Genomic DNA, 13,930 nt, shown 5'->3' with positions numbered 1-13,930 from the left:
ATATTATAAAAAAGGTTTTTATGATAAATACCTTGCCTTTGTTGTTTCATGACACCTAACATTGTCATGTTACATCATGAATCCATTGTTCAGTTAAAAGACAAAACGTCTCCCTGTCACTGGCAATGATCTAAGTACATATGCAGTTTCCACCTGCAGCCAGTAGATGGTGCTAAACAAACACATATTTCCTTAAAGAGCAACGTTTTGAGATGAGATAACAAACGGCTTGTGTTGTAATTATCAAACGACGTTAACTGAACATTAAGCCAACATTTATATTTGTGCTGCGTAAGTTTGAGTTTGAAGCAGCATGTGTTTGTGTGCAGACATCTTTAATCCCCCTCCGGTCACCGGAAGCGCCAGATAAAGCCGAGGCTGCAAAGTGCGTCACAGAGCGGGGCTGTGTGTGTGTGAAGAACCGACGCAGCTTCAGCACCGACACCGACAACCTCCACTTCTCTGCGCGCACAACAAATTCCATTTGTGTGGTTTTTTTTTGTTACATTTTTCTGCTCCACCATGGTGAAAATCGCCTTCAACTCTGCTCTGGCGCAGAAGGCGCTGGGGAAAGAGGCGACAGACGCCGGGGAGAAGGTGAGTGAACGCCGGCAGCAGGAGCCTGGTGGAGGCTGGTGGAGGCGGCAGTAGGAGCAGTAGGCCTGCACCTCCTGCACCTCCTGCAGACACTGTGCTCTGACTGTACCCGTGTACACTGTGTGTGTTCACTCACTGATAATATTGTACTCAGAGGGTCGCAGAGGTTTACGTGAAAACGCATGAAGATGCACGTTACACCTGATGCAGCGCAGACAGACCTGCATGTACAGGCCTGCAGGGATTAAAGTTGCTGTATGTAAGAAATATACTATATTATGTAACTTAACATCAGCCTTTAATTTCATTTACTACCTTCTTAAGTCAGGACAAGGACAAAATGTCCACTTCCAGAATTATTACAGATTAATAAATCCAACCAGGGATGTTGGTCTTGGTTGACCAAAAATATTGACTTTGATGTATTTTTATTTTTAGTGTAGCATCAGATATAAAATCTATGACCCATTATTTAAAAACCCCTTTTTAAAATATCAGCCATTACAGAATATAATCATGTATTGTGTGATGTTAGGCTTTAATTTGTGAGAAAAATAGTAAAATGTGTCATTTTCACCACTAAAATCAGCCATTTTCCTACTTTATAGGCTCATGCCTGAAATGGTCATTTCATTAGTTTCTGTGCTTGTGTTATTGAGCTAAGTAGGCTATTTTAAGATAACCATGATTTATTTCGAAATGAAATATTGTCTTCAGTGATAATGATGGTGCAGCCACTAAAGTAACAGGTTTCATTTTAATTTCTGGGTCACAAACTCAAAACTGTTTCTCTTCTGGTTTGGTGGTTTCATCTGTTCCACCCACCCAATAACACAGCTCTTAGTGCTAGAACACATAAGATGTCAGTAGAAAGCAGCTGTCTGCCAGCGTCAACATGCTGAAAGACCCTGAACCTGAAAAGCCTCAGTAACCATATCAAAAATGTCTTGAACCGGAGCAAAACGAGGGCAAAAAATAATTATTATTAGGGAATAATTGTTTTATTTGTTACCTTTTTGTAATGGGGGCCACATATTATATTCCTAAATCTAGAATGTTGAACGTTCGAGTCAATACAGAGAAAAGTATAATACAAATATTGACTTTGTGCTCCAAATGGAATATTTTATTTTAATGTGAAGTTGGTTAGAACACCTGACAATACCTGTCTATCTTGTCTTTTTATTATTTAAATTCTGTTGTTGCTCCTTATTCATATGTTATATTCTCTGATCTGATCAATATATAAAAAAAACACCTCAGGAATTATGCAGGACTCCTGAGTTGGGATAATCAAATTGAGATGATATCCTTTTGTAGCACAATATCAGGTTGGTGATTTGATAATGGCACAATTGTACAGGTGTTGTGTTTGATAAAAATATATTTCTGTTCCTCCTTAAAACACAATTTTATCAGAATAACAAGTTAACTGCTACATTTATCCTAATGAAATAAAACTGTTGTGCCTATCTCAGCTGACATAGGGCGATAGGTGACAGTAATAAACACAACTTCTAATACTTATTGAGATAAACTGGCAACTGCTACAATAAGCGGTTTTTATCAAGCTAGTAGAAATATCACTTTTCCTGGGAGAATGTTATTTTTAATATTTTTAGAAAATCACCATACAGTATATATATATGATATATGTAGGTTTGAGTCGGTTCAGTTCAGTTTACTGTATATAAAGACTACTAACTTCTTTATATTTAGTTGTAATGATGAAAACGTTAAGATAAGTCAGAGCAAGGGTCATATAAATGTGTGTGTGTGTGTGTGTGTGTGTGTGTGTAGGATCCTGAGCTGGCCTCTGCTCCAGCGACCATCGAGGGCTCCACAGGTCGCTGTCTTCTTACCCTGCTGGGCATCGCCTTCATCCTCAGTGGCCTCATTGTGGGGGGAGCATGTCTTTATCGATATTTCACTCCAAAGGTAAATGTTTTTGTGTGTTTAACCTACATTCACATTTTATGTCAAAATTGAGTCAAGATGGGTTTTTTTTGTATACACAACAGTAGCGCGCACAAAAAAGAGAGTGCACTTCTCTTGGTATCCATAATAAATATAAAATACATAAAATGTTAAGATATTTAAAAATACACTCGTCTCTCAACTGTATTTAAAAGCTTGTCTTAAGTACACAGTACAGTTAAAGTGCATTTGCTGTGCATTAAGCAAAAATATGTCAAAAAAAAAAATATTCAGAGATGGATGATCATTAAGAGTTTCTCATGAAAGGCCACAAATATAAACTTAAATAAAGATTGAGAGGTGGGGGGGGGATTATTTTGGCTGCTAGTGACTGCTGATAAGACACTCTTGGTTGGTGGGAAACAAGACTGCTGACTTCAGAAAAAGTCCACAGGGAAGTGTTTCACATCTAACATCTCTATTTCCTCAGGGACTTTTTATTTTTGCCTCTTGTGTATGTTTCATAGTACACATTTATTATGTTTTGCTTTCTCTGTTTTGTTTAAATGTAATCGATCACATGTTTGTATTTGTGTTACCGCTGTGACACTAGAAACCTTGATTATTGAGTAAACTCTGCTCAATAATCTGAGCTTGAACAAAACACTCCCTGTGCTCTGGCTCCCCCTGCAGTATTTCATGTTCTTTTAAATCAGGCTGGCAATGTGATGTTTGTTATTGAGACTGCTGCATATGTAGTAGAGGTGTTTGTGTTTACAGAACCAGAGACAAATCTATAACAAAGAAGCTTAGTTACTGGTTTTATCATTTCTCTTGTATACAGCTGAAACAATAACACCATTAATCGATTATTAATCTATTACCAAATTAATCGTCAACTATTTTGATAATCCATTCATCGGTTTTGAAACTTTTTTCACGATTAAGACAACATTTCTGATTGTTTCAGCTACTTAAATGTGAATATTTACTGGTTTCAAGACATTCGAGAACATTATCATTTCCAGGTTTGACAAACACAGATCGACCTTTTCCAAAGCTTTCTGACATTTTATGGACCAAACGATTATCCTATTAATCAAGAGATAATCGACAGATTAATTGAAATAATCAGCAGCTCTGGGGTCCGTTTCACAAAGCAGGTTTAGTGAAAACTCTGAGTCTGTTAACCCTAAGATGAGGGAAACTGAGTTTTCCATTTCACAAAGGGAGGTAAGTCAAACCAGAGAAAGAGGGGTAACTCTTAAGCACTCGGTCAGTTACCATGGTAACATACGGTATGAACCTAACCTGGTCGGGACCAGGTTTTTCTCAACAAACCTTGAGTTTCTCTCTGTCTCTGCCCTCTTTCAGCCACACGGTATTAGATTTCTTCATTCATTCAGTCAGCAGGCGAATTTTGCCGTAGTATAGTTCTGCCATCTACTATAGAAGTTATATTAGGTGGAGACTATTTTCACTACCATGGCATGTGCTTTTGACAGTGATCCCGTGGATGAAGGTGCAGCATTACTGCGCAGAGAATTAAATATTCGTCGGGAGATGATTATCAGACCGCGCATAGATGTTCTTGCATTTCATGACACTTTTCTTTTTGAGCGGTAACGTTTCACGTCACAGTTCATCATTTACAAACACAACCTAATCCGTCCTTACATTTCCAACATTACCAACAGAAGTCATGCTCTCACATCACAGCAGAAATGTTTTTTTTTTTTTTCAAAAGGGAGTTTTTTATGCAACGTCGGAGATGCAGAGCACTTGAACATGATATAAATGTGAAGTCATTTATGTGTGTGAAAACAGCATTATGTTGGGGATAAAACAACTGTACAGTCAAACAGCCACTTAATATTTACTTTACAATGTAAAACATGATCAAAATGAGGTAATCCCATGAGATTATGCAGAGGTCCTACCTGTTTGAACAATGTTTTTATGTTTCATCTTAAACTGCTGCTAAGAGAGCTTCTCCCCCGCGGGATTACACCTAAATGAAATAAATTAATAGACTACCACTCAAGCAGTTTCCCCCTGTAATATTATTGTGATTGTGCAAAGGACGACATTTAAACTTACGCATTGACCCGAGCAACAATTTTCTCCCACGCTGTCTCCCTCTCTTTTGCTGCTGCAGCGGTGTTTCACTTCCTTCAACAAACATGCTCAAACTCACCTTATTAGCGCGTTAATATTTCCAACTCCAGAGGGGTGAGGAACGTGGCAACGGGGAAGCGGGCCAAAAACATTTTTTAAATTAAAAAAAATACTTGTGGTGCATGCGCTTAACTCCAGGTGAAACTACTCAGAGTTGATCAAACTAACTCAAATCGGCTGTTGTGGAACCGAAAACTCAGAGTAGATCAACTCAAGAGTTCACGGTTAGAGCAGAGTTTGTTGAACCTGCTTTGTGAAACGGACCCCTGCGCTTGTGACTGCAGGACCAAATATTGACCAGTAAAATGATGACCAGTGTCTCTATCAATAGATATAGTAAAGTACATGGGATGGTTGAAAGAAAAATACATGAAATCAAATAATACCTTGACTTTTCATTGTTTTCTCCTATATTGAAAACTTCTATAAAGAGTGTAAAATCACAGATTCCTGGGTCAATAAGACATAAATGTGAAATAAGACCCCCTCAAATTATTTGCTTAATATGTCAGAAAACATGAGGAATAAAGATTTTCCTCTCTACTAAATCACACAATTGTCCATAGTCTTAAGAGATGTAAGTCGTTCTAGAGGATGCTCATTTACAGTGTATTTATTGTAATAATTATAATTTTTGTACACAATAGTACGTTTCTGACTGAATTTTCGACCAAAATGATGAACATATATTCAAAAAAAACACAATTACTGCACTGAATGTCAAGTTAAATTTAAAAATGTGTTACTGCATTGTCCTCATTGTGCACTGATGATACTGGAATGGATGTTTGATTTGTTTATTTTATTGTCATTTACTGTATGGTCGTGTGTATCTCCAAATAATGATTTGTAGGCTTATTTTGGGCATATTTTATCTGCACAACACAATGATAAGAAAACAGCATTCAGTCAATCAATCATGAATGTTATTTGTCATTGTTTGGTGGTTTTAATTAGCCGTTTTCTTTTGGATATGTCTCCATCAGAGGCTGTATCACGGCGCCATGCAGTACAATGAAGTGCCAGCCGAAGCTTTTGGAGAGAGCCAGCCGTACTACCTGCCCCGTGTGGAGGAGGAGGTGGAGATCTCTGACAACATGGCCGTCATCAGCGTCCCCCCTCCCCGCTTCAGGCCTGGTGACCCTGCGTACATCCTTCATGACTTCAACAGGGTCAGGATGAGGAAATGTGACACAATGAACACTCTAGAAACTATGCTTATGCATGCCTGTTGTTTAAAATCTGTTTGTGTGTGTCTGTGTGTGTGTAGAAGCTGACAGCATATCTGGACCTGACTCTGAGGACCTGCTTTGTGATTCCTCTCAACACCTCAGTGGTGCTTCCCCCTCAGGACCTCATTGACCTCTTCTCACAGCTGATGGTGAGTAGTTGTGGTCAGCTTGTGTCCTCAGGGTGCTAACAGGACCTACCAAATATCAGTTATCATAATTATTATTGTCAGCATTATTATTAATAATAGTAATAACAACAATAACAATCGTCATCATAATGTGTTTTATTTTTAGGTGCCTTTAATGGCACTTAAGGTCTCATTACATGCAGAGATAAAATGAAGCAGGCAAACATGAGTAAAATGATGGAATTAGATTTTGTGTCCACACTTTTCACGACGCAAACAATGCGTTTTAAGAAGAAAACGACACTTTACGAAGTGAGCAAACAAAAATGAACCACAAAATCAAAATTGACAAATTGCAAACAAACGAGCGACAATGGACCAGAAGTGCTTGAATTCACTCGTTCCTGATATCTCAAAGATAATCTGACAAACGTTATATATACTACTATTACCCAAAAGAGTCGAAGCGAGCAAAATTCCAATCACTGCAAACAAAAACTGTATTTTTGAACAAGTAAAATACAATAATTCTTAATGATTAACATGGAATTTTGTTTGCAATTTGTGTATTTTGATGTTGTGGTTCATGTTTCATAAAGTGTTGTTGGCTTCTTAAAAAGCGTTGCTCACTTCGCGAATTATGTTGTTTGATGATGTTGATAAATCTTATTCCATATAAAATCAACATTAAATCAAGTGAATATTCAGGTTTAAACACGTGTTTTAGACGAGGTTTATCAACCTGGAGAGATCCAGCAGACTCGGATGATGTTGGAACAACTACATTCAGACTCATTTAATCGCATACAAAAATCTGGAATTTAAGTAAATAATTTTAGCACGCGTCACACGTTTCCTGCACCAGACATTCGGTGATGTGAATCAGATCAGTATCAGTAGAATGTCACGATTAGAACACAATCTCTATTAGAGGGCTTCAAATGCATGTTTCTAAATAGTTCGGTTGAGTTTTCTGTCAGGTGAATTCTAATTCTATCAGAATTTATTATAGTAATAAAATGCATGACTGTAATCGCCTTAAACCTGCAACTATTCACCACTACCCATCATTTCCATTTCCAGCTCTAAGTAGATCCTCTGTTCACACACGGATGATTTGACAGCATTTGACTTGATGGTGATACTAAATGAAACAAAATATTGCTGAAAGTGATGAAACACTTATGCATATGCAGTTCCATTTTTTACCAGTCAACACAATGTCACACTTTCAAAGATTTACATGGACATGATCACGTTTCACAACATTTAATTTCAGTCCTTCGACTGTGTTACAGACACTGAGACTTCACTTATTACTAAGCTAACCACCATGTCATGTTGTGCGTCATGTGGCATTTGGTGGGTGGCGCTGGTGCAAATGGGGGATTTCATAATCTGTGGCAAAGCAGTAGAGTGCAGTAGTTTTTAGTCTTGGCTGCTGTTGTGTTCAATTCAGTTTCCAGGCTTTGTACAAGTAGTTAAAAATGTCCATTCATTCCCTTCTTTGTGTCCCAGTCTGGCTCTTACCGCAGTTACCTGGTGCACGAGGACCTGGTGGTGACCGAGCGCATTGATGACATCAGACCTTTGGGCTTCTACATCCGCCGGCTGTGCGATGGAAAGGAAACATACAGGATGCAGCGCCGTTCCAGCCTGCCAGGTACAGACGTAGTGCACACGAGCCTGAGCTGACGAGTCTGTCATGTTTGTTAGGCTTTAACATTTAGAGAAGAACCAGCATGAGTCAGCACATTTTGTTCAGCTGCATTAAACAGATTTGTGCAAAAGGACACTCATGTAGCCTTTGGATGACATTTGAAATTCAAAATTATTGTTTGTAACCCATGTCCTTTATTTAATATAATATTTATGACGGGTGCTGCTGACCTCTTGGCCAGGTCACCCTTGGAAAAGAGATTTTTTTACCTGGTTAAATAAAGGTTGAATATTTTTTTTATGTTACCACTCTATTGTGATCTTGTCGTCACAGATATTTTACAAATGAAATTGCCAGCACTGGCTATTGACTAAGGCTATGTATTGGCAGGAATATGGCAATAAGATACACAATAGGATACTACTGTATAAGCGAGGTGATATAGTGCAACGCTCCCCCCAAAAATATCTATTTTAAGAACATTTCTTACAGTAAAAATTTAAATAAATATGTTATATTCAGTTATACACATAATTTACATTCCATTTTGTCTACTGAGTGAATTGGGAGGGGCTGAGATGGCCGAAGGCCTGCTGCTGACTAGTGGTCGGAGGCTGAAATGCAACACAAATCCACTATGAAGAATATATCTGATATATTGACACAGCACTCCAAATATTCATGCCATAAAAAAACAATTGTTTTTCTTACAACCCTATTCTGAATTTGAAATATGAATTCATGTGATCATCATTGGACATAATGTCTTTCATATTACTGCTCACATTTTGCAAACGAGGATCTCTTTACTCCTCATGTCCTGTTCCAAATTGCTGTTTATTGTTAATATGACCTTATTTGGGTTCAGGTAAATCTAACTGACAACACTAATATGTGGCTTCTGTTATTGCAGAAATGTAAACTTATTTTAGAGTATTGATTGAATAAGTACACAAAGAACCAAAGAAACAAAGGTGTCAGACTAATAATCAAACATGGTCCCATGAAGGTTTGATGCTCATGTGTCTCTGCGTCCCTCAGGTGGCGGCATCAAGAAACGCTCTGCAGACGAATGTTTCACCATCCAACACTTTGCCAACACGTTTGTGACGGAGACCCAGATCTGCAAGGCTTGATGGGAAATCCTGAACAGAGGCCAGGCGAATGAGAGCGAATGAGAGTGACAGAGGCAGACAGCTGAAGAGGAGTGGGCTTAATAGGGAACAACTTTGAGTAGAAGTAGAAAGTTGCTTTTGTATAAAATCTCCAGTTTTTGCCTCCCCTGCTTTAACCCCAGTCAGTGACGCGTACGTTTGAGTTCCAGCCCGACCCTTCTCCTCCGTTATATTCACCTGAACCCACAGAGGTCATAGCACTTTTACTCAAGTAGTCACTACTAGTCGTGTTCTGATAACCTGCGTCAGCCTGCTAACTAAAACTATAACTAAGTTTCCTTTGTTCTGTTGCTTTCTGTTGTGTTGCCGTAGCTTTCTGCAGACTAATCTTATCGTTGTTACCGTGATACAACATCTAGTCGGATGAGAGTTTGCTGGTCGTGTTAGTGATAATGAGAAGCCCTTCATCTCAGTCCTGTCTGTGTGTCAGCCCACTGTTATCCAGCACCATTGTCTAGATATAATCTACTACATGTTATGGTGTATAATAGCACAAGTCACCCTGGAGAAGTGCAGTCCACTTCAGCGACAGAGCACATGTGACATGTTTGTCATTGTTTACGATGGATGGTGCCAGGGATGCACAATCCCAGAGCTCCGTCACCACTTTGTAGACATTACCCAGAATACCCCTCTGCTGTCCTGGTGTGTGATGATTCCATGACCGTTAAAACTCCCCACAATGACCAGTGTGTGTGTTTGTGTCAGAACCTCATCTGTGACCGTGAACTCAGAGGATGTTTGGTGAACGTAAAGGAGTGCACAAGCTTAAGGGAAAACCTTACAGTAGTTTTGGATATTTCTTATTTATAAATTTGCTGTCCCACAACACGGGCTTATCTTTACAATATTATATATTTAGTCACAGGACAAATTATCTTCATAAATGTGTTAATCTGAGTTGAAAGAGGTCGAGATAAAGCTCATATGGAGCCAGAGAGAGTGATTTTCATTGGCTTTCCACACAGTGTCTGCAAAGACACACAATCAGACATGAAGTGTGCTTGTAAAATGTGTTTCTGTCTCAGCTTTTTTTCCTTAATACTAGATAAATAAAAACAATGTTGTGTGCAGCTACTGAACTGAACTTCACTTTGTCGTTGAATAAAGTAATTTTACCTACTGAAAATATTGCCAGATTTATTCATTATTATAGCAAGTGTGAAAGCAGCAGTTAGATTATTGTTGAACTGCATCTAGGGAAGTGTTGCTGTACATGGATGTTTTCTGTGTCCTGATGCTTATTAGAGATGTTTGTGTTGATGGTAAGTAGGCTACTGCACACATGTAGAAATAACTTTTTATTGAAAAATAAATAGAAAAAAAAAATCACAAACATCCCATAGTTGTATAAACCTTATGGGTTTAACAGCATAATTACATTTTTAAGAAGTTTCTCTTTCAGTTTCTTTTAACTGTTTTGAATAGTTGAAGACATTCTATTTATTATTCTGTTTTTGCCTCAGGACAAATGTCATAATTCTTACGAAGCACATATTTCTTGTCACCTTTATAATTCATCCATCCATCCATTTTCTACTCCTATGTCCTCCACATGAGGATCAGGGGGCACTGGTGCCAGTCCCAGCTGACAGGGCGATAGACGGGGTACAACCTGGACAGTTCACCAGTCCATCACAGGGACATACATAGACAGCTATCCACTTTCACCTTTGGTCAGTTTAGAAATACCAACTTCCATAATCCCCATATTGCATGCTTTTGGACTATGGGAGGAAACCAAAGAACACCGGTGCTAACCATTACACCTGAGTGTTATTTTAAAGTCTGAAGGAGCAAATGTATCACACCAAATTCTGATTTTTGTGCAAAATGTCGATAGTTTTAAGGGAATGTATAGAATTTATGCCGGGCTTTAGTGGTTAAGACTGCACTAATTGTGTTTCAACGTGAGCAATATGTGTATTCTCGCCTCCAGTTATGCAGGACATTCGCCTACTGAGATTCCCGCCCTCTGATACATCAGGCTTGCTCAGGCGCCGCCAGAATTCATAAGTTGTGAAATAATACATGAGCGGGTCCAGGCTGCAGTTCAAACTGGCCAGACAGAGCGTGACAGGATGACATCGCAGAATCAGGTCTCTGAGGGCACAGCTGCTGAGAGCGTCGGCTTTGACTAAGAAGTCCAGGGGCATCGTGACATGGTAAGGAGCGAAACATACTAAGAACACGCCGGCACAGCTAAGCACCATCTTTAACGCTCTCCGCTTCTCTCCTCGGTCAGGAAAGGCCCCCTCTGTCAGCTTCCGAAGACTCCCAGCAGTTAGACAGGTGCAGGCCAACACCAGGATGAGGGGGATGATGAAGCCCATCAGCTCAGCTATGATGAGGAGAGTCCAGGCTGCTGGAGTACTGATAGCCCTCAGGGGCAGCTCAGCAAAACACACTAAGTCTGTATGTGTGAGGGAGTCATCTAAGGTGAGGGGCTGATCAGAGCCGGGGTTCCTCAGCAGAGGGAACGGCAGACAGGCCAGACAGACAAACAGCCAGCCCAGGGCGCATATCACCAAGTCCCACTTTCGCTTAGATGAGTTGTACCTCAGTGGTCGGATGATGAGCTCACAGCGACGCACACTGACACACACCAGAAAGTAGATAGAGGCGTACATGTTGACATACTTGAAATAGAAGCAAATCATGCAGAGAAGGCGACCAAATGGCCAGGTGTTGTTCAGGTAGTAGTAAATCCTCAGCGGCAGAGAGAGCACCTGAGGAAAGCACAGTGTAAAGATTATTGTTGTGGAAAAGATTATTGGTTTTTAATGCCACTCAATGTCAAGGCAATACCCACTATAGATTGCTTTAGGTCGAGGTGATTAACCTAAGCTACAGTCATTTAAATAATGTTGTTATAACTGTTATGCTTGCGGTATAAACAAATGCCTGTTTCATTCAAATCAATGTCAAATTAGTTCACACTATTCTGCCTATGAGCCACACGACTCTCATGTCTGGCAACATTTCTTCGCTTCACAAGGGAAGAGATTTGATTTTTTTTTTTTAATGTTAAGACAACTGCAAACAGTTTGGAGAGTGACTGACAACACAAAGAAGTGTCTATGAAAATGCAGATGAATTGTACTGCCCCTGAAAAACTATTCCACCTGCTCCGGCTCTGCTGCTGTATACACACAAATGCTCCCTAAGTCAGATCTGATAGTGTTGCTTGATAAAGCCCTTTTTCAGATAAAGAACACGGCATAAAAATAATAATAATAATAATAATAATAATAATAATAATAATAATAATAATAATAAAAATACAGCACTGCAACAAAAATCACCAAAGGTTACGCACCGCAGCTTTACAATTGTACTGATTGCACTAGTTTAGGTGAACCTGATGTTGACTCTTCTTTAATGAAAAATGGCTTGCAGAGTTTAAAAGGGCGTGCCCGCTGCAAAAATCACAATTTTGGCAAATTTGACCATTCACCACGTAACAGGAAGTGCCCAGTAACTTTGCCCATACATTGACCAATCTGCTTGAAACTTCACACATGAGACAAGAGAGACGGCCAGAAAACATCAACACATGAACACCAAGTCAAAGGCATAGCAACACCTGGCAATACGGCGATTGTGAGGGTCCACACAATGCTTTTGCATTGCAAACAGTTCAAAGATATTCAATTTGGAAAAACCAGAACATGTTTACATTTCAGAAGCTAAAATCAAATAACTTTTTTTTTATATATTTTAATAATAATTTAGCAACCCTTAAAAAAAAAAAAAAAATTAAATTGTAGTACAAAAGACATGGAGTGATATTTACCTGCAGCAAGTCAGCCACAGCCAGGTTCATCATGAACACCACAGCCTTCTTGGTTTCTTTGATATAGACCCTGAACACCCACAGTGCCAGCACATTCCCCAACAGGCCAGGTGCTAAGATCACACTGTACACCACTGCATACACATAGTGCTGATACGTCCGCAGATCGTCACTGTTTTCACAGCTTTGGTTCGCAAAGTTCATCTTAGACCAATCAAGGGTTGTTATGTGGTAAGTGTTAAGTCAAGCTGCCCTGGGAACCAACACCACGGTTGTATCAGGAACAATACTTGTCATCTGGTGGTGGGGATTTTTGAGCATCCATGCTGTCCACTATGGTGGGGAGGAGTTTATGCTACGACCGGTCTGCTCCTCTTCTCTGCAGCATCACGGAGGGAGAAACAGTGTCTTAAAATCCAATCTGAAGTTCGTGTCCTGCGCTGATAAACTGTCGGCTCAGATCATCATCAATCCTAGCATCCTGGTAGAGGAGATAAAAGTCAAATAAAGATCAGGTATGTGTTAAAAAAGCCCCAACGCATCTCAAGACCTGATTATGTGTATGCTTTTGTCCTACTGTCCAAAAACACTGTATAACACTGTAGTTGCAGCCTGTCATAAACTGGATGAACCACCTATCATAGTTCACACGGACAAGTACATGCTGGGATGGAAAGAGAGCTGGTGGAATATAAATCTTGGCACTATGTTTGCTGTTGTAAATAAGCCTCTGTTTGTCTCTGCATTTTGCATGTTACAACACATCTGTCAGTACTTCATACTGAAGAGGAAACTGTCCAGTCGCACACAAACAAACAAGCAGACATAAAAACACGCACGCAGATGCAAATGCACTCGCGTGCGTGAACTGTGTGTGCTAAAATAAATCAGCTTGCTTGGGGCCACATTTACAGTAAATGTGCAAACCCACAGAGAAGTCGTTGCTGCAGTCGTTGCTGCAGTCCCCCACGTTTCCACCTGCAGGTTAACCTGCAAGTCGATGTGAAAGCAATCGACAACACACTGAATCCGCTAATATGAGGAACATCTCATATGTGCAAAAAAAATGTGTTAATTTTAGAAGATGCAGAGGGTAAAGTAGCCACACGCTTGACATCAAATGGAAATGCACAGTAATGTCTGGAACTGAACCTCCGGTGTGTAGGTGTGATACACCCTCAGCTGTAAACCGTGCTCATCAACATGCATTAGCCTGTTGCTAACCAGTGAGAAAGTCATTCTACTTA

General features: G+C 39.7%; 2 protein-coding genes across 2 annotated transcripts; one reads left to right on the top strand and one right to left on the bottom strand.

The window, feature by feature from the left end:
- The first annotated feature begins 306 nt into the window (after nucleotides 1-306).
- On the top strand, nucleotides 307-10,010 carry LOC310928650 (integral membrane protein 2A-like). Its single transcript, XM_083891281.1, has 6 exons — nucleotides 307-597; nucleotides 2,398-2,535; nucleotides 5,679-5,864; nucleotides 5,963-6,073; nucleotides 7,571-7,715; nucleotides 8,754-10,010. Exons 1-6 carry the CDS (start codon nucleotides 523-525, stop codon nucleotides 8,846-8,848), a joined length of 750 nt encoding a protein of 249 aa, XP_083747407.1. The 5' UTR covers nucleotides 307-522; the 3' UTR covers nucleotides 8,849-10,010.
- Nucleotides 10,011-10,770: 760 nt separating this feature from the next.
- On the bottom strand, nucleotides 10,771-12,887 carry gpr174 (G protein-coupled receptor 174; the record flags this gene model as incomplete). The annotated part of the gene is made up of 2 exons (XM_083890821.1): nucleotides 10,771-11,616; nucleotides 12,684-12,887. 2 exons carry the CDS (start codon nucleotides 12,885-12,887, stop codon nucleotides 10,771-10,773), a joined length of 1,050 nt encoding a protein of 349 aa, XP_083746947.1.
- Between the last annotated feature and the right edge of the window lie 1,043 nt (nucleotides 12,888-13,930).

The sequence above is a fragment of the Microchirus variegatus genome (assembly GCF_963457635.1).
Source record: "Microchirus variegatus genome assembly, chromosome: 6".
NCBI lineage: Eukaryota > Metazoa > Chordata > Actinopteri > Pleuronectiformes > Soleidae > Microchirus > Microchirus variegatus.
The sequence above is the reverse complement of the archived record's forward strand: the minus strand, read 5'-3'. Positions and strand labels throughout refer to the sequence as shown.

Excerpts from the sequence above, each read along its gene's own strand:
- LOC310928650 (XM_083891281.1), top strand. The coding sequence starts at position 523 with ATGGTGAAAATCGCCTTCAACTCTGCTCTGGCGCAGAAGGCGCTGGGG. Across the intron at positions 2,536-5,678 it reads ATCGATATTTCACTCCAAAG|AGGCTGTATCACGGCGCCAT; the intron begins GTAAATGTTTTT and ends TGTCTCCATCAG. Across the intron at positions 7,716-8,753 it reads GCGCCGTTCCAGCCTGCCAG|GTGGCGGCATCAAGAAACGC; the intron begins GTACAGACGTAG and ends TGCGTCCCTCAG.